Source organism: Alosa sapidissima, chromosome 13, assembly GCF_018492685.1.
Source record: "Alosa sapidissima isolate fAloSap1 chromosome 13, fAloSap1.pri, whole genome shotgun sequence".
Taxonomy (NCBI): domain Eukaryota; kingdom Metazoa; phylum Chordata; class Actinopteri; order Clupeiformes; family Clupeidae; genus Alosa; species Alosa sapidissima.
In genome coordinates this window covers 17,657,106-17,674,854 of record NC_055969.1, presented here as the reverse complement: position 1 = coordinate 17,674,854, position 17,749 = coordinate 17,657,106, and the positions used below count along the sequence as shown (strand labels likewise).

The 17,749-nt window shown below is 39.6% G+C and overlaps 2 protein-coding genes across 2 annotated transcripts in view; both read left to right on the top strand.

The window, feature by feature from the left end:
- The window catches only part of LOC121680848 (myosin heavy chain, fast skeletal muscle-like), a 121,908-nt gene that overhangs the window by 54,876 nt on the left and 49,283 nt on the right, over window positions 1–17,749 (top strand). The gene's annotated exons all lie outside the window — the stretch shown is intronic.
- Window positions 3,023–13,436, top strand: LOC121680934 (myosin heavy chain, fast skeletal muscle-like). The gene is made up of 38 exons (XM_042060535.1): window positions 3,023–3,238; window positions 3,346–3,489; window positions 3,576–3,732; window positions 3,849–3,876; window positions 4,012–4,129; window positions 4,218–4,310; window positions 4,656–4,719; window positions 4,804–4,902; window positions 4,988–5,091; window positions 5,173–5,311; window positions 5,830–5,948; window positions 6,057–6,206; window positions 6,304–6,474; window positions 6,593–6,893; window positions 7,000–7,067; window positions 7,153–7,240; window positions 7,422–7,539; window positions 7,639–7,762; window positions 7,852–7,988; window positions 8,156–8,411; window positions 8,522–8,764; window positions 8,964–9,140; window positions 9,227–9,372; window positions 9,486–9,576; window positions 9,655–10,044; window positions 10,133–10,378; window positions 10,476–10,672; window positions 10,782–10,965; window positions 11,053–11,218; window positions 11,310–11,434; window positions 11,521–11,829; window positions 11,978–12,181; window positions 12,293–12,418; window positions 12,526–12,696; window positions 12,791–12,895; window positions 12,975–13,070; window positions 13,180–13,311; window positions 13,401–13,436. The coding sequence occupies exons 1-38, from the start codon at window positions 3,035–3,037 to the stop codon at window positions 13,419–13,421; spliced, it is 5,811 nt and encodes a 1,936-aa protein (XP_041916469.1). The 5' UTR covers window positions 3,023–3,034; the 3' UTR covers window positions 13,422–13,436.

The following is a 17,749-nucleotide window of genomic DNA, read 5'->3' as shown; positions in this document are numbered from 1 at the left end:
AATAATTAATGATGCATACACTGTATGCATTTATTAAGATGTGTGTCAGTATAACTAAGAAGAGGCAATTTATTATATGGTCCTTCAAAGTGCTCCATTCAAATAAATGGGCCTTCCAAACGTTCAAGGTCACATAAATCCGTATAATGACCCCAGCTGATTCACTACAATCAGTGGTGCCTTCAAACTACACAGAACAGAATACATAAGAAATATAACAGCATGGTGTTTCAACTATGGAGCTGGAGGCTGGTTGCACATATTTAGAGAGCAACCAATCAAAACACCCTAATAGGTCAACATGGTTAGCCTAGAAAAGGTTAACAACTACTTTTATAAGTGTCACACGGTTGAGAAAGAACACATAAAAAATGATTGATTCTTATGACTTGTGATACTTGTCACTGAACACCAGTCATAAAACTGCTGTGCACTTCACTTTTGGAATGCTGCCCTAATATGTACTAGTTCTACCAGTGCCAAAAAAAGTGCTTGTGACACATGCCATTTATATGCATGAATGTGTGGAGGACATTATAGAGTACAGCACATTAACATCTTAAGGACATATTTTATTTATATGTTTATATACAGTACAGGCCAAACGTTTGGACACACCTTCTCATTCAATGCGTTTCCTTTATTTTCATGACTATTTACATTGTAGATTCATCAAAACTATTAATGAACACATGTGGAATCATGTACTTAACAAAAAAGTCTAAAATAACTGAAAAAAATGTCTTCTATTCTAGTTTGTTAAAAAAAATATATATATTTTTTATATAATACCATATTCAGCAAACCATAACTTGACAAATATTCATCTGTGGGCCAAATAAGTTTGCATTCATTCATAGTTTTGATGCCTTCAGTGAGAATCTACAATGTAAATAGTCATGAAAATAAAGAAAACGCATTGAAATGAGAAAGTGTGTGTGTAAACCTTTGGCCTGTACTGTATATGCAATTTATTTCAGAGGGGAACAATATTTAGAAAACTGATGTTTACAAACCACATACATTTTAAAAACAGACAAGTCATTGGCCATAAAAGGAAAATTGCATAGGTGAACAGACTTACGGGGCAGGCATTACCCTTTAATTAGGATATATGATAACAATTGCATATGTATCACACTACTATCAGTATAGTATAAGTATAGGCCAACTGTTCTATAGTATGTGAGAACAGTATAGTATGTGTGAAGTTGAGATGATGTTTACGTAAATAGATTCAAACACATCAATCAAACACACTTTGCCTTATTAAAGCTTTGCTGAGTTGACAGAATATGGCCAATATAAGGAGGGCTGTGGAGTGTTGCAAAAGGCCAAGGGGGAGTTCAAGTGCACAGTAAGTCATACTGTAGGTTGCTTTCACAGACACAGGCAGACAGGAGTCGGCTCCTCCTATTACAGAATGTGTGATGGCAAACTACATCTCCTCATCTCTAAAGCATGGAATGAAGCATGGACTGCTCAAATGTATGTATTTACATGACATTTATTTCTAATAAATACTTGACATTGTATGTTTTATCATTTTTAGATACTCAACTGAGATAAATTCATCTTATCTTGGGAGGAAAAGGTAAGGCACTACATCAGATTTATCTGAACAGCTAAACGATTAAAACAAGCCTTCAAGTAAACTAAATGTTTTAGGAGGAATTTACTGATTATTGGTATGAACTATGCAGAGGTGTAACTCCATTCAATATATTCAATCTTTACAGCAGATTGTGTCCAATATCTCTACACCATCAATTACCTAATGTGCCTAGTTATGACTCTAATGTCACCAAAGATCTTAAGAATGGAAACTTATGTTTAAACATCCCTACCCTACACCATAATTCATTGATATCTTACACTACATATGAAAGCTTTGTCAATTAATATGTTCTTCATCGTCAATTAATATGTTCTTCTAAAACGGATATTTCTGGTCCTTGAATGTGATTGGGCTGGATTTTACAATGGCATCGAACGCGATTCCGCCAAACATACACTGTGACCACATTTAGTTATTACCAGTATTTGTGCTATTTGTGGACCCTGGCAATCCAGAGTTCTTATGGGAGCACAATTTCAATTTGCTCAGCGAGTCACTCCGGCAATGAGTAATGATGCACGTTACTTCTGTCCATTGTATCACGGGGAACCAATCACATCGGTGTATCTGATATAGGTGGGCCAGAGGCGAGCTAAACAGATGACAGTTGTGTAGTGTTATCTTTTGCGTCAAAGTCCAGAATCAGTCAGTTAACGCTGGTCGTATAGTGTTATGCAATTGCGTGCTGTGAGATTTTCAAATGCATTCTTGGTTCCGCCCCTCGAGTTGGCCCATTACTGTACATTATTCATGGCCAGGCCCTTTATCTTTCGGATTAGGATTTGGAATCTCCAGGCTACTATTTGTGTATTACTGTACTACCACAACTTGATACAGAAGTTAGAGAAGCTGCATCTTGATGTTGCTTGGCAACCATTCAGCTAGAGGAAGTTTATTTCTATAGCCTATATGTAGTAACTCGAATCCATAGGTTACACTGATTTTAGAACAGCTAAGGGGGATTTCAGGCACTCCGCTTGCATGTCATGCCTAACAACGCCTCTTAGCTGTTCTAAAAACAGGGTAACCTACAGCCTCCTTTAGGGATTATTGCTGAAATAAATAACTTCAGTAGTTTGCATGGTGTGTTTTGGATATGTGTGTATATTTAATGTGTATATTAGTATGATGAGGATGGGATTACATTTCAGGACAATAATGCAGTAAATAAATCGGCTCCATTATTATTTAGAAAGCAAAAGTGTTATTTAACTTTTTAAAGATCTGTACAGTTTGAGTACCCTATGTATATTGGTAAGCTCCATGTATGGAGGTCTGGCAAACAACTGTGGTTTTCCATGTTTTGCCCCTTAATGACGATGACACTTTATTTGCAGTATTATGTTTGTATATATCTGATTTTATGTCGAAACTGACTGCTCTTCATGTTTATGATTAATGCAGTAACCAGCAACCATGGGGGACGGTGAAATGGCTCAGTTTGGCGCAGCTGCCATTTACCTTCGTAAGCCTGAGAAGGAGAGAATTGAGGCCCAATCCAAGCCCTTTGATGCAAAGACTGCTTGCTATGTGGTTGACAAAGAGGACTTGTACGTCAAGGGTACAATAAAAAAGAGGGAAGGAGGCAAAGTTGTTGTTGAAACGCTTGAAACCAAGGAGGTACTTTAGCAAGGGAGTTAAAATTGTTCTGATAATAAAATTACATTATCACAGAAAGCTTATTGAATACATCTCTTTGTTAAAGCTGTTTTCTACATTGGTTTTAGGAAAGGACAGTGAAGGAAGATGAAGTCTTCCCCTTGAATCCTCCCAAATATGACAAAATTGAGGACATGGCCATGATGACCCACCTCAACGAAGCCTCCGTCCTGTATAACCTCAAAGAGCGTTATGCAGCATGGATGATCTACGTAAACATTACACTTTTCACCAAATTAAAAAAAAAAAAAAAAAAAGAAAAGCTGAAAAAACAATCTTCTTTATTTCTTCATTCTAGACCTACTCAGGACTTTTCTGTGTCACTGTGAACCCCTACAAGTGGCTCCCCGTATACGATCAAGCAGTGGTGAATGCCTACAGAGGCAAGAAGCGTGTGGAGGCTCCGCCTCACATCTTCTCTGTCTCTGACAACGCATTTCAATTCATGCTTCAAGGTAGGCTTTCTGTTTTAAACCCAACACTGAATGATATTTATTTATACATTGTACTGTATATTTGATTAATTTATGTAAAATAAACCATACATGTAAATCTCTATTTTGCCCCGCAGACAGGGAGAATCAGTCTGTCCTGATCACGTAAGTGTCATGGATCCCTTAAAACTTTTTACAGTTTTAATAGAGGGCTAACTCTTTGCATCATCTTCTAAGTACTCTTCTGGTATACTTTGTAAATGTGATATAGAAAATTGCAACATATTCTGCTTAATACAGCGGAGAATCTGGTGCTGGCAAGACTGTAAACACCAAGCGTGTCATCCAGTACTTTGCAACAATTGCAGTGTCTAGTGGCAAGAAGTCAGAGCCACCAGCCAGCAGTGGAAAAATTAAGGTATAGGACCCCTTGCATATTTATAGGCTACTTATCACATAGCAACACAGACATGAACTTCAGTAACAATATATCTGTTGACTTGCAGGGCTCTCTTGAAGACCAGATTATTGCTGCCAACCCACTGCTGGAGGCTTATGGTAATGCCAAGACTGTGCGGAATGACAACTCTTCCCGTTTCGTAAGTCTATTTCTCATCTAATCTCTCGCATCATTTTTTTTTCTTTTTTTTGAGAAAATCAGCTTCTTTGGGTTTTTCTTTTAACTCAAACTTATCATGTACTTAATTTTATATCTTTTAGTACGTCATTTAAAAAACATCCTCCGACTTCTACTTAAACCTCTACACTATCATCTTTTACTTTTTGTATTAGTAATGGCAGTATTTATTGTTACTCTAATAGGTCTGTTACTGAATGTGATAATATTTATTGAATACGTGAATATTTTCCTCATCTGTGATTTGCTTTGGTTAAAAGAATCAGCTAAATGCAGACATATTATGTCAAAATGTAATCTCAAACAGGGAAAATTCATCAGAATTCACTTTGGGACTTCTGGAAAACTGGCTAGTGCTGATATTGAGACTTGTAAGTATAATTGTTCCACGTAGAAATGCTCTTTTATTGCCTTAAATGGATCAAATTATAATACATCCTTCCCCGTGTAAAAAGACCTGTTGGAGAAGTCTAGAGTGACATTCCAGCTTCCTGATGAGAGAGGCTACCACATCTTCTTCCAGATGATGACCAACCACAAGCCTGAAATTATAGGTAAGGTTAACATATTCATCAAACCTTACCAACAATCAATACATTCAATTCTGAATTTGTAAAATATTTTTTTTAATCTCGACAGAAATGTCCCTCATCACTGCCAACCCCTATGACTTCCCAATGTGCAGTCAGGGTCAGATCACTGTGGCCAGCATTGATGACAAAGAGGAGTTGGATGCCACAGATGTAAGTCTTCCAATAATGGGTTTTCCCCCCTTCAATTTCTTAAAGAAAGCTTTAAAATAATCAAATACTTTATCATTACAGGATGCAATTGACATCCTGGGTTTCAGTAATGAGGAGAAAGTCACCATTTACAAGCTGACTGGTGCTGTGCTCCATCATGGCAACATGAAATTCAAGCAGAAGCAGCGTGAGGAGCAGGCTGAGCCTGATGGCACTGAGGGTAGGTTACGGCACTACTGAATCAGTCAGTTCTAGTAATAACTACAAGGTAGTCTTATTCATTGAGAACATTTTATTATGTTATGTTAAAGTTTAAGCAGACACAAACTGGCAATGGCAGATTTGGAAATTGAACCCAGAATGAACCTGGGTCAAGCAATAACCTTGCCGCTGCTACACCAAACGCAAAATTGATATGCCATCATGTTATTCATATCATATTCATATGCATATTCATGGATATTTGTATTCTAAATTTCCCTCAGGATTAGTAAAGTATCTCTTCACTTCACAATAATTTACAAAACAATGGTCACTCTGATAACTTCACGTTTTTGTGATTTATTTATAGTGTTTTAACCTACACTATCTTGGCCAAACTTTTTGATTTAGGGAGAGGAGATTTATGTGGACAAACTTGTTTCATATGCTGTCCCAAATTAGTTTGGAGTGTGGAGTATGAAAAAGTTTTGATCGCTATAAATTTCAATAAATGCTAGACTGTTGCCCTGTTTTTAGATGCTGACAAAGTCGCTTACCTCCTGGGCCTGAACTCTGCTGACATGCTGAAGGCTCTGTGCTACCCAAGAGTGAAAGTCGGAAATGAGTTTGTCACCAAGGGTCAGACTGTACCACAGGTACTATTTTAGATTTCAGATCCCATGAAATGATCTGCTTTTATCTTATAAGCATTTTACTTTTTGGTTTGAATATAGCATGACCATTGCTTTGATATTCTATTTCAGGTCAATAACGCAGTGTCGGCCTTGTCCAAGTCCATCTATGAGAGGATGTTCTTGTGGATGGTCATCCGTATCAACCAGATGTTGGACACTAAACAGCCAAGGCAGTTCTTTATCGGTGTGCTGGATATTGCTGGCTTTGAGATTTTCGATGTGAGGATAATTTAACACATTTTTTTCACTCAAAGAACAATGTAATATAATTTTAGTTGGGGACATTCATATTCCATTTTTTTTTTTTCAAACACAGTTCAACAGCATGGAGCAGCTGTGTATCAACTTCACCAATGAGAAACTACAACAGTTCTTCAACCATCACATGTTCGTTCTGGAGCAAGAGGAGTACAAGAAAGAGGGCATTGTTTGGGAGTTCATTGACTTTGGCATGGACTTGGCCGCTTGCATTGAGCTCATAGAAAAGGTTTGTTTTAATTAATTTGTTTAAATTGTGAAGTACTAGATATTATTTCATAATGACATAATGAAATTATAATATTATTTCATAATGACTTCTTTTAAAACCACACATATTTTAACAGCCTATGGGTATCTTTGCCATCCTTGAAGAGGAGTGCATGTTCCCCAAGGCCTCTGACACCACTTTCAAGAACAAGCTGTATGATCAGCATCTTGGCAAGACTAAGGCCTTTGAGAAGCCCAAGCCTGCTAAAGGCAAGGCTGAGGCCCACTTCTCCCTGGTGCACTATGCAGGCACTGTGGACTACAATGTTGCTGGGTGGCTGGAGAAGAACAAGGATCCACTGAACGATTCTGTTGTGCAGTTGTACCAGAAATCGGGAGTAAAACTCCTGCCTGTCTTGTACCCACCTGTTGTTGAGGGTAACAACAAAACACTATACAAGTCTAAAAGCTAATGCAAAAATATCCCATTTATGAATTTATATATATGTATACCACCATTATTGAATAATGTGTATGTCAACAGAGTCTGGTGGTGGTGGTAAGAAGAAGAAGAAGGGTGGCTCCATGCAGACTGTGTCATCACAGTTCAGGGTATGTATGTTTAACCAATAACAAACAGATCAATCATCTAAACGAAAGTCGAGGGGATGGTTTGATTGCATTCTTATCTCAACAGGAGAACTTGGGCAAACTGATGACCAACTTGAGGAGCACCCATCCTCACTTTGTGCGTTGTCTGATTCCAAATGAAATTAAGAAACCAGGTAAAAGGTGTTTGGTCAATAAAGTCAATAAAGATCTGTGCATTATTCAAGTATTACATTGAGAATAGAAGATCTCATGTACTTGACAGGTTCTATGCAGAACTTCCTGGTCATCATAAACATGTCATTTCTCTAACTCTTGTATTGTCCTTGAAAAATACACATCTCTCTATATTAACAGGTCTCATGCAGAACTTCCTGGTCATCCACCAGCTCAGGTGCAATGGTGTACTTGAGGGTATCAGAATCTGCAGAAAGGGTTTCCCAAGCAGAATCCTATATGGTGACTTCAAGCAGAGGTGAACTGACAAAACCAAAGAAGTATTACACTTATTCAATACTGCATTAAGAGATGAGAAAAGTAATAATGTATATGTACATGTATTTATTCTGACCAGATACAAAGTGCTGAATGCCAGTGTGATCCCTGATGGTCAATTCATTGATAACAAGAAGGCTGCTGAGAAGCTCTTGGGATCAATTGATGTTGATCACACCCAGTACATGTTTGGACACACAAAGGTAGATACGTTTCATGCAATCTATTATCGGCTTGTCACAAGTTTTTTTTGTGTGTCAAAATCATGCTGATATTTTCCTTTATCTCTCAGGTGTTCTTCAAAGCTGGTTTGCTGGGTACCCTTGAGGAGATGCGAGATGAGAAACTGGCTACCCTGGTCACAATGACTCAGGCTCTCTGTCGCGCATACCTGATGAGGAGGGAGTTTGTCAAGATGATGGAAAGGAGGTAATTTTATTTTATTATTATTTTATTTTAGGGATAAGAAGTCTTAAAGATTGCTATAGTTTGTATTGTATCAGTTGTATAGTCCTATTTCACTTGCTAGCTATTTCATGTGATCATAGTTTAACATAGAAGGCTTGAAGATAAGATTCACCACCTTTCTTGCATAGGGAGGCTATTTTCACCATCCAGTACAATATACGCTCATTCATGAATGTCAAGACCTGGCCATGGATGAAGGTTTACTACAAGATCAAGCCCCTACTGAAGAGTGCTGAAACTGAAAAAGAGCTGGCCAACCTGAAGGAGGAGCATGACAAACTTAAAGATGTCCATGCAAAGGTTGAGGCCAAGAAGAAGGAACTCGAGGAGAAGATGGTGGCTCTGGTGCAAGAGAGGAATGACCTGGCACTGCAAGTGGCATCTGTAAGTGTATATTGTACCATTTCATGTTCATAATCATACCACTACCCAGTCTCAGCATTGTGTTTTCAATACAAATCAGATGCCATGCTTCTATCTTATATTTACAATAGGGAAATGAGGGTCTCAATGATGCTGAGGAGAGGTGTGAGGGTCTTATCAAAAGTAAGATCCAGCTCGAGGCCAAGCTCAAAGAGACAACCGAGAGATTGGAGGATGAAGAGGAAATCAATGCTGAGCTGACTGCCAAGAAGAGGAAACTGGAGGATGAGTGCTCTGAGCTCAAGAAGGACATTGATGATCTGGAGCTGACCTTGGCCAAAGTGGAGAAGGAGAAACATGCTACCGAGAACAAGGTTTGGATTTCTAAAGGGCAGATCAAGTGTGTTGTAAATAAAATATCATAGTTACACTGTTTACTAATTCAAAATTAGATAACTAGATACGTATATACTTTATTGATCAACAAGGGGGAATTCAAGGTCTCGGTAGCATACAGACATCACACACAACATGCACTAACAGCAGAAAAACTAATAAAAGTATTATGTGTAGGTAAAGAACCTAACTGAAGAGATGGCCTCCCAGGATGAGTCCATTGCTAAGCTAACAAAGGAGAAGAAAGCCCTACAAGAGGCCCATCAGCAGACTCTTGATGATCTTCAGGCAGAGGAAGACAAAGTCAACACTCTGACCAAATCCAAGACTAAGCTTGAACAGCAAGTGGATGATGTAAGTTCTTAACCAACAGGAGTTTACAAATAAATCTACATTTGATACATTTTCCCACATGCTCACCTCAAACTTCAAATTGGCAGCTTGAGGGTTCCCTGGAGCAAGAAAAGAAACTCCGTATGGATCTTGAGAGAACTAAAAGAAAGCTTGAGGGTGACCTGAAGCTGGCCCAGGAGAACATCATGGATCTGGAGAACGACAAGCAACAGTCTGAGGAGAAGCTGAAGAAGTAATGCATGATTCCACTGAGCAACACCATTTATGCAAACTTTTAATCAAAATATGACTAAACACTTTTGTGTAAGCGTTTACTGACATTTATTTTACTTTACTGTGACATAGGAAGGACTTTGAAACAAGCCAACTTCTTAGCAAGATTGAGGATGAACAATCACTGGGTGCTCAGCTGCAGAAGAAGATCAAGGAGCTTCAGGTTTAATTATTCTCTAGCGAATCAACATCTGAGCTTTTTTGCAATTTTCTGTCTTACCAATATTCTTGTTACCAATAGGCCCGCATTGAGGAACTAGAGGAAGAGATTGAGGCTGAGCGTGCAGCTCGTGCCAAGGTTGAGAAGCAGAGAGCTGATCTCTCCAGGGAACTTGAGGAGATCAGTGAGAGGCTTGAGGAGGCTGGTGGTGCCACTGCTGCTCAAATTGAGATGAACAAGAAGCGTGAGGCTGAGTTCCAGAAGCTGCGTCGTGACCTTGAGGAGTCCACCCTGCAGCATGAAGCCACTGCTGCAGCTCTCCGCAAGAAGCAGGCCGACAGTGTGGCTGAGCTGGGAGAGCAGATTGACAACCTCCAACGTGTCAAGCAGAAGCTTGAGAAGGAAAAGAGTGAATTCAAGATGGAAATTGATGATCTTGCCAGCAACATGGAGGCTGTTGCTAAAGCTAAGGTTGATGAGATGTTTACCCTCATGTTATCTTTTAAACAAACCAACTTACAATAAACTTGTTGCTACTAATGGGCATTTTCATAAACAGGGAAATCTGGAGAAGATGTGCCGCACCCTTGAGGACCAACTCAGTGAAACCAAGGCCAAGAGTGATGAGGCTGCCCGTCAGGTCAATGACCTCAGTGCTCAGAGAGCAAGACTTCAGACTGAAAATGGTGAGCTTGGCCGCCAGGTTGAGGAGAAAGACGCTCTTGTGTCTCAGCTGACCAGGAGCAAACAGGCCTTCACTCAGCAAATTGAGGAGCTGAAGAGACTGAATGAAGAGGAGGTCAAGGTACTGATATACTGATGCACCAAGAGAAAACAAATTGGATTACATAGAACACTTTATGTGAAAGGTTTTATAAACATCCTTACTTGGTAACAAACAGGCCAAGAATGCCCTGGCCCATGCTGTTCAGTCTGCACGCCATGACTGTGACCTCCTGAGGGAGCAGTTTGAGGAAGAGCAGGAGGCTAAAGCTGAACTGCAGCGTGGCATGTCCAAGGCCAATAGCGAGGTTGCTCAGTGGAGGACCAAGTATGAAACTGATGCCATCCAGCGTACTGAGGAGCTTGAGGAGTCCAAGTATGTGTTAAAGATGCAACAAAGTGAATTTGGATGTTAATTAAAACCTTGCATTTTCTTGAGGAAAACCCATCATGTCCCTCTTACATTAATCTGTTGGTATTTCCAGAAAAAAGCTTGCCCAGCGTCTGCAGGAGGCTGAGGAGCAAATCGAGGCTGTCAACTCCAAGTGTGCCTCTCTGGATAAGACCAAGCAGAGACTCCAGGGTGAAGTTGAGGACCTCATGATTGATGTGGAGAGAGCCAATGGTGTAGCTGCCAACCTTGACAAGAAGCAAAGAAACTTTGACAAGGTATTGTCTCCACAACACCATTTAAATGTGGAATGTAGATAAAAGCTTTGTAAGTATAAGCCTTACAACAAAAACTGTTTCTAAAAGGTCCTGGCAGAATGGAAGCAGAAGTACGAGGAGAGTCAGGCAGAGTTGGAGGGTGCCCAGAAAGAGGCTCGTACTCTCAGCACTGAGATGTTCAAGTTGAAGAACTCCTATGAGGAGTCTCTTGACCACCTGGAGACCCTGAAGAGGGAGAACAAGAATTTGCAACGTGAGTCAAATCAACCCAATCCATATCCCAATCAAAATATTTTAAAACATCCGGATAATATTCGAATATCCTGTAATATGTATATTTGCAGAGGAGATCTCAGACCTGACTGAGCAGCTTGGTGAGACTGGAAAGAGCATCCATGAGCTGGAGAAGGCCAAGAAGACTGTAGAAACTGAAAAGGCTGAGATCCAGACAGCCCTGGAGGAGGCTGAGGTAGAAATTCAGATGGGCTTTTCTACACAAAACTGAAATGATATGAGAAATGTCATATTTAAAAATTCTTCATTTTCTTTGTTTAGGGAACTCTCGAGCATGAGGAGTCCAAGATTCTTCGTGTCCAACTGGAACTCAACCAGGTCAAGGGTGAGGTTGACAGGAAACTTGCAGAAAAGGATGAGGAGATGGAGCAGATCAAGAGGAACAGCCAGAGGGTGATTGACTCCATGCAGAGCACTCTGGACTCTGAGGTCAGGAGCAGGAATGATGCCCTGAGAATCAAGAAGAAGATGGAGGGAGACCTCAATGAGATGGAAATTCAGCTGAGTCATGCTAACCGCCAGGCTGCTGAGTCCCAGAAACAACTGAGAAATGTACAAGGTCAACTCAAGGTCAGTTATAAAATATAAAGTAGTACAAGGGTACTATGTGATCCCATCTAACCGCCATTACTATCTATTTGACAAGTATCTCCATAAAACACCTGAACTGTCTATTGGTAGCATGACATCTCTTTTGTCATTCCATGTTTTCTATTAGGATGCCCAACTGCACCTTGATGATGCTGTCAGAGGACAAGAAGACATGAAGGAGCAGGTTGCCATGGTGGAGCGCAGGAACGGCCTGATGGTGGCTGAGATTGAGGAGCTCAGAGCTGCCCTGGAGCAGACAGAGAGAGGCCGCAAAGTGGCTGAACAGGAGCTGGTTGATGCCAGTGAGCGTGTTGGCCTTCTGCACTCTCAGGTGAACATATATTTTTTTACCTCACATAAAATAATTTTTTCCATCATTTCCACAGTACTTCCAAAAAATGTTTCTTCATTTAACATTTAACAAATTATTTCTGAATGGTAGAACACAAGTCTGATTAACACCAAGAAGAAGCTTGAGGCTGACCTGGTTCAGGTCCAAAGTGAGGTTGATGACATCGTCCAGGAGGCTAGAAATGCTGAGGATAAGGCCAAGAAAGCTATCACTGATGTAAGTAGTGATATATTTTTCTTAATTCATCCCTAACATATTAAATATGTGAACATTAAGGATATGTTTTCATGCTACCTTCCATAAACAATCATGCTGTCATCTAGGCTGCCATGATGGCAGAGGAGCTGAAGAAGGAGCAGGACACCAGTTCTCATCTGGAGAGGATGAAGAAGAACCTGGAGGTCACTGTGAAGGATCTGCAGCACCGCCTGGATGAGGCTGAGAATCTGGCCATGAAGGGTGGCAAGAAACAACTCCAGAAACTGGAGTCCAGGGTGAGTGGCTAAACCTGGGTGAGATGAAAATTGTTCAGAATATAATGAATAAAATGAAGACCTTGTCTGAAATGAAAATGTTGCTCATGTAAAGGTCCGTGAGCTGGAAGGTGAGGTTGAGAATGAACAACGACGTGGTGTCGATGCTGTCAAGGGAGTCCGCAAATACGAGAGGAGGGTGAAGGAACTCACCTACCAGGTACAAACTTTATTTAACCACTATTGAAATACATTTAACTTGAGGAGTACAACAATTGACATATTGTTTTTCTTTTCAGACTGAGGAGGACAAGAAGAATGTCACCAGACTGCAGGACCTGGTTGACAAGCTGCAGCTGAAGGTCAAAGCCTACAAGAGGCAGGCTGAGGAAGCTGTAAGCAGTCTCTTATATTGTGTATATGGCCAAATGTCTTGCCTTTCATATTAATATAAATATATATATATAAAGCGTCTGTATTTATCAAACAACTTCTCATTATTAGGAGGAGCAAGCCAACGGCTACCTGTCCAAGTTCAGGAAGGTTCAGCATGAGCTAGAGGAGGCTGAGGAGCGTGCTGACATTGCTGAATCCCAGGTGAACAAGATGAGAGCAAAGAGCCGTGATTCTGGAAAGGTAAATCTAATTTGCCATATTTCAATGTGTTGTAAGTCATCATATGTCCCTACTCAATTATATTAAATTTCTCAATTTTTCTGTCTTAGGGCAAGGAGGCTGCAGAGTAAATCCTGTCAAATCTTCTGCCTTGTCACTCAGCTGGATTAATATCCTGATTACTGTGGCTATTTTGTAACTACTACATAATAAACATCTCTTCATTATACTGTATATGAGTTCATTGTTTTTAAATGTCAGTGAGAATAATTTGCATGTTTTGATTTCATACTGCTATTTAAAATCACTTAATAATGAAATAATGAGAGATGCTTTTTAGATATCTGAAGGGAACTGAAAACGGCTACATTTTGGTGTGCTCAATACTCAGGTAGATAGATAGATAGATAGATGGATAGATGGATAAAAACTTTAATGATGTCTGTGTTGCACTCCAGGAGAAGTGAGGATATGTCCAGTATTGTGATGGTCCCGTGGCCTAACATAGCTGGCAAACAACTCCTGCTCTGTGTTTCATTACAGCTCATCTAAGCCTGCCAGATTAATCATAGAAGCAGCCCATCCACAAATTAGCATTGACCATTTAAAAAATAACAATATTTATAACAAATGAAAGTACATTTCAGTCAGGAACTTGACATTAAAGAACTGCACAAATCAAATACACAAATGCAAAAACTGGGATGCTATCCTGATATATTAATTACTAAATAATTCTGTTTTAGCAAAGAGCACAAAAAGTCTTTATATGGTATAGCAATATCATTGTTAGGATCTTGACAGTGATCTTATTCAGTACATTTTCTTCAAAGACCAGAGAATAAGTCGTACATCTTTGTTTTAGTCTTTCAATGTTGGCTGCATAAGGCTACCAATATGCAAGAAAATCTGATTGTAAGACTCAAATCACATGTCATCACATAATATGCACAAACCAAAATAGGCTGGGTTGACGAATAATTGACCAATTGTTGATTCAGTGCCAACAGAAGTTACCCATGGAATTAAAGACGTATCCTGAGATGACGGACGGATGGATGGATAGATAGATAGATACTTTATTAATCTGGAGGGAAATTTAGGAATCTTCAATCGTGGCCTACTGACAACATTTGGCCAAATTAGGGAAGATTAGGGATCTTTTGTTTGTTTTCTTTTTTTTTCCTCAGTAATTTTGTGCCAACGATGCCAAGGACACTGAAAGACCAGGGTGCAGGACACAGACAGAAAAGATTGTGGACTGAAATTTTTACTTTTTTAAAAAAAAAATCATTCTCTGGATTACTTGTTGGGTATGTGGATGTGTTTTGCACCTGGCAAACTTTGCCAAATGGCTCCACCTTGTGGTCTCAATCACTGCCAGATGTGTCAGCTTTGGCCATCAATGAGTATTTTAATTGTTGCTACCCAACAACATTATCTCAATGGTGGGTATATTGATGACATGGCGCCCTTTTCTAAAAGACTTACATAAACAACATGCTGTCCAGAGTTTTTGGTTTGCATATGGTAGAGACAGAGAAACAGAAAGAAAGAAATTCCAACAAGGATACAGTGTTGCCTGGGGACATTCACCTACTGTATGGGACACTGTCAGTGGATAAAGCTATTCTAGTGTGTCTTGTTTCATGATACACTACATGGATGAAATCACCCCTTACCAAAAAATCCTGTAGGATTTTTTTTTCCCATTAGGATTCAATGGACTGCAGACATTCTACAGGATTTTTTTATATTTCAATAGGATTCCAATATAGCCTAATTCTGATTTCCATGTTGCCATTGTAAAGGATTCAGAGGTCTAATGGTGCAGTCCTATAGGATTTTCATCATGATTATACTTTCTTATAGGATTTTGTATTGTTCTCTATTGGAATATTGGCTTGAACTTCAAGAGGGGCAGCCTTTGCCTTAGCCTCACACAATCAGTGGTGCCTTCAAACTACACGGAACACAATATAATTACATAAGACATACTGTATGACAGCATGGTGTTTAAACTATACAGCTGGAGGCTGGTTGCACATATTTGGAGAGCCACCAATCAAAACACCCTAATAGGCCAACATGGTTAGCCTAGAAAAGATGAACAACTATTTCTATAGTGTCACAAGGTTGAGGAAGAACACAGAAGAAATTATTGTTTCTTATGACTTGTGATACCTACTTTTACTTTTCAATTTCAACTTCTTTGTCAACTTTGTGACGTCTAAGTTGTTCTTTTGGTAGTGCAGTGTGTCAAGGCTCCTGGAGGGCGTCTAAGAAATTTGTCACTGAACACCAGTCATAAAACTGCTGTGCACTTCACTTTTGGAATGATGCCCTAAAATTTCCACTTGTGACATATGCCATGTCTAGGCATGAATGCTTGGTGGGCATAAATAGATTACAGCACATTCATATGTGAAGGACATATAATTTACATGCAATGCCAGGAAAACGACATTTAGTAAACTGATATTTACAAACCACACAAATTGGCCATAAAATGAAAATTGCATAGGTGAACAGATTTATGGGGCAGGTGGGCAGTCGTGGCCTACTGGTTAGGGCTTTGGGCTTGGAACCAAAGGGTTGCCGATTCAATCCCCAACCAGTCTGAACGGCTGACCCCTCACTGCTCCCCGAGCGCCGCTGTAGCAAGGCAGCTCACTGCTCCGGGTTAGTGTGTGCTTCACCTCACTGTGTGTTCACTGTGTGCTCTGTGTGTTCACTAATTCACGGATGGGATAAATGCAGAGACCAAATTCCTTGTATACGCAATTGCATACGGCCTAGAAACCTGATTTACATTTACATTACCCTTTAATTAGGATATATGATAACATTTGTATAACACTACTAACAAAGTAAAGGCCAATTGTAGTATGTTGATAAAGAAAACATGTTTATGGACAACATTGCTCGATGTGCCCCTACAGTACCATTAAAGGACAATTCCGGCGCAAAATTAACCTAGGGGTTAATAACGCATGTGTGCGGAGTTTGACCATTCTCTGGGATATGCTTATCGTATGTGATCAGTTTAGAAACACAAATATGTATAATAGCTTATATTATATTAAATATGTATAATAACTTATATTATATCAACTATCTGAACAGCACAGGTGACCACTACTGCATAATTTCATGGAGTGCTGAAATGTACACTATGTACATAGTGTGAACTGAACTGTGAAACTCAGCAAATATGTATTGCAATATCATCATATTAACTATTCCACCTGTGTGTGCATGATTCAAATTTTGAAGTGCAAAATAGCTTAGGCTACAGCACCGATATTTCTATCCATAGATATAAATAATCAATTCTAACCACTGAATTTCTGACATAAATGGCTCTTTGCCCTAGCCTAGAAATCTTGACGCACCCTAGCGGCAGCAAATTACATTTGCTGCCAGGGCTAGTCTAGCAACTCTCTGTTGGCTTGTGAGCTCGAAAAATTAAACTTCTATCAGGCCAATCAAATTGTGTATAGAGTCGTTAGGCGGGCTTAACAAAATGATTGATGGCAGAGTTGCAACGCTTTGGCTTGAATTCCCTGCTACTTGAAAACAAATAAGATGGATGTTGCTGTTGGCGAACAGTGTGACACGAGTTAAGCTTTTATTAAGTTGGCAAAAGTTTGAACTAGCCAACTAGCTCCGCTGGTGGGAAACGCATGGGACTCATAGCGCTGTCCTATTGCGTGCAGAGGGAATTTGAAAGACAACCGATTATCCCGCCCCTCGGACTGAGCACTGTGAACGGTGAGTGCCCAGACCCTACATTTTAATGTGGGTCTGGCTCGTCAGGCTATCTTTGCCATTCATTTGAAATAAAACCCTGTGAATGTTTTTTTTTTTTTTTTTTTTTTTTTAATCAGTGATCTCTAATACAAAAACAGTTATCCCATTAGACTTTGAGAGAAAACACCAAATAGCAATTTAATAACTAATGATGCATACACATTTATCAAGATGTGTGTCAGTATAACTAAGAAGAGGCAATTTATTATATGGTCCTTCAGAGTGCTCCATTCAAATAAATGGGCCTTCCAAACGTTCAAGGTCACATACATCCGTATAATGACCCCAGCTGATTCACTGCAACCAGTGGTGCCTTTAAACCACACAGAACATAATACATCAGCATGGTGTTTCAACTATGGAGCTGGAGGCTGGTTGCACATATTTAGAGAGCAACCAATCAAAACACCCTAATAGGCCAACACGGTTAGCCTAGAAAAGGTTAACAACTACTTTTATATAGTGTCACACGGTTGAGAAAGCACACATAAAAAATGATTGATTCTTATGACTTGTGATACTTGTCACTGAACACCAGTCATAAAACTGCTGTGCACTTCACTTTTGGAATGCTGCCCTAATATGTACTAGTTCTACCAGTGCCAAAAAAAGTGCTTGTGACACATGCCATGTCTATGCATGAATG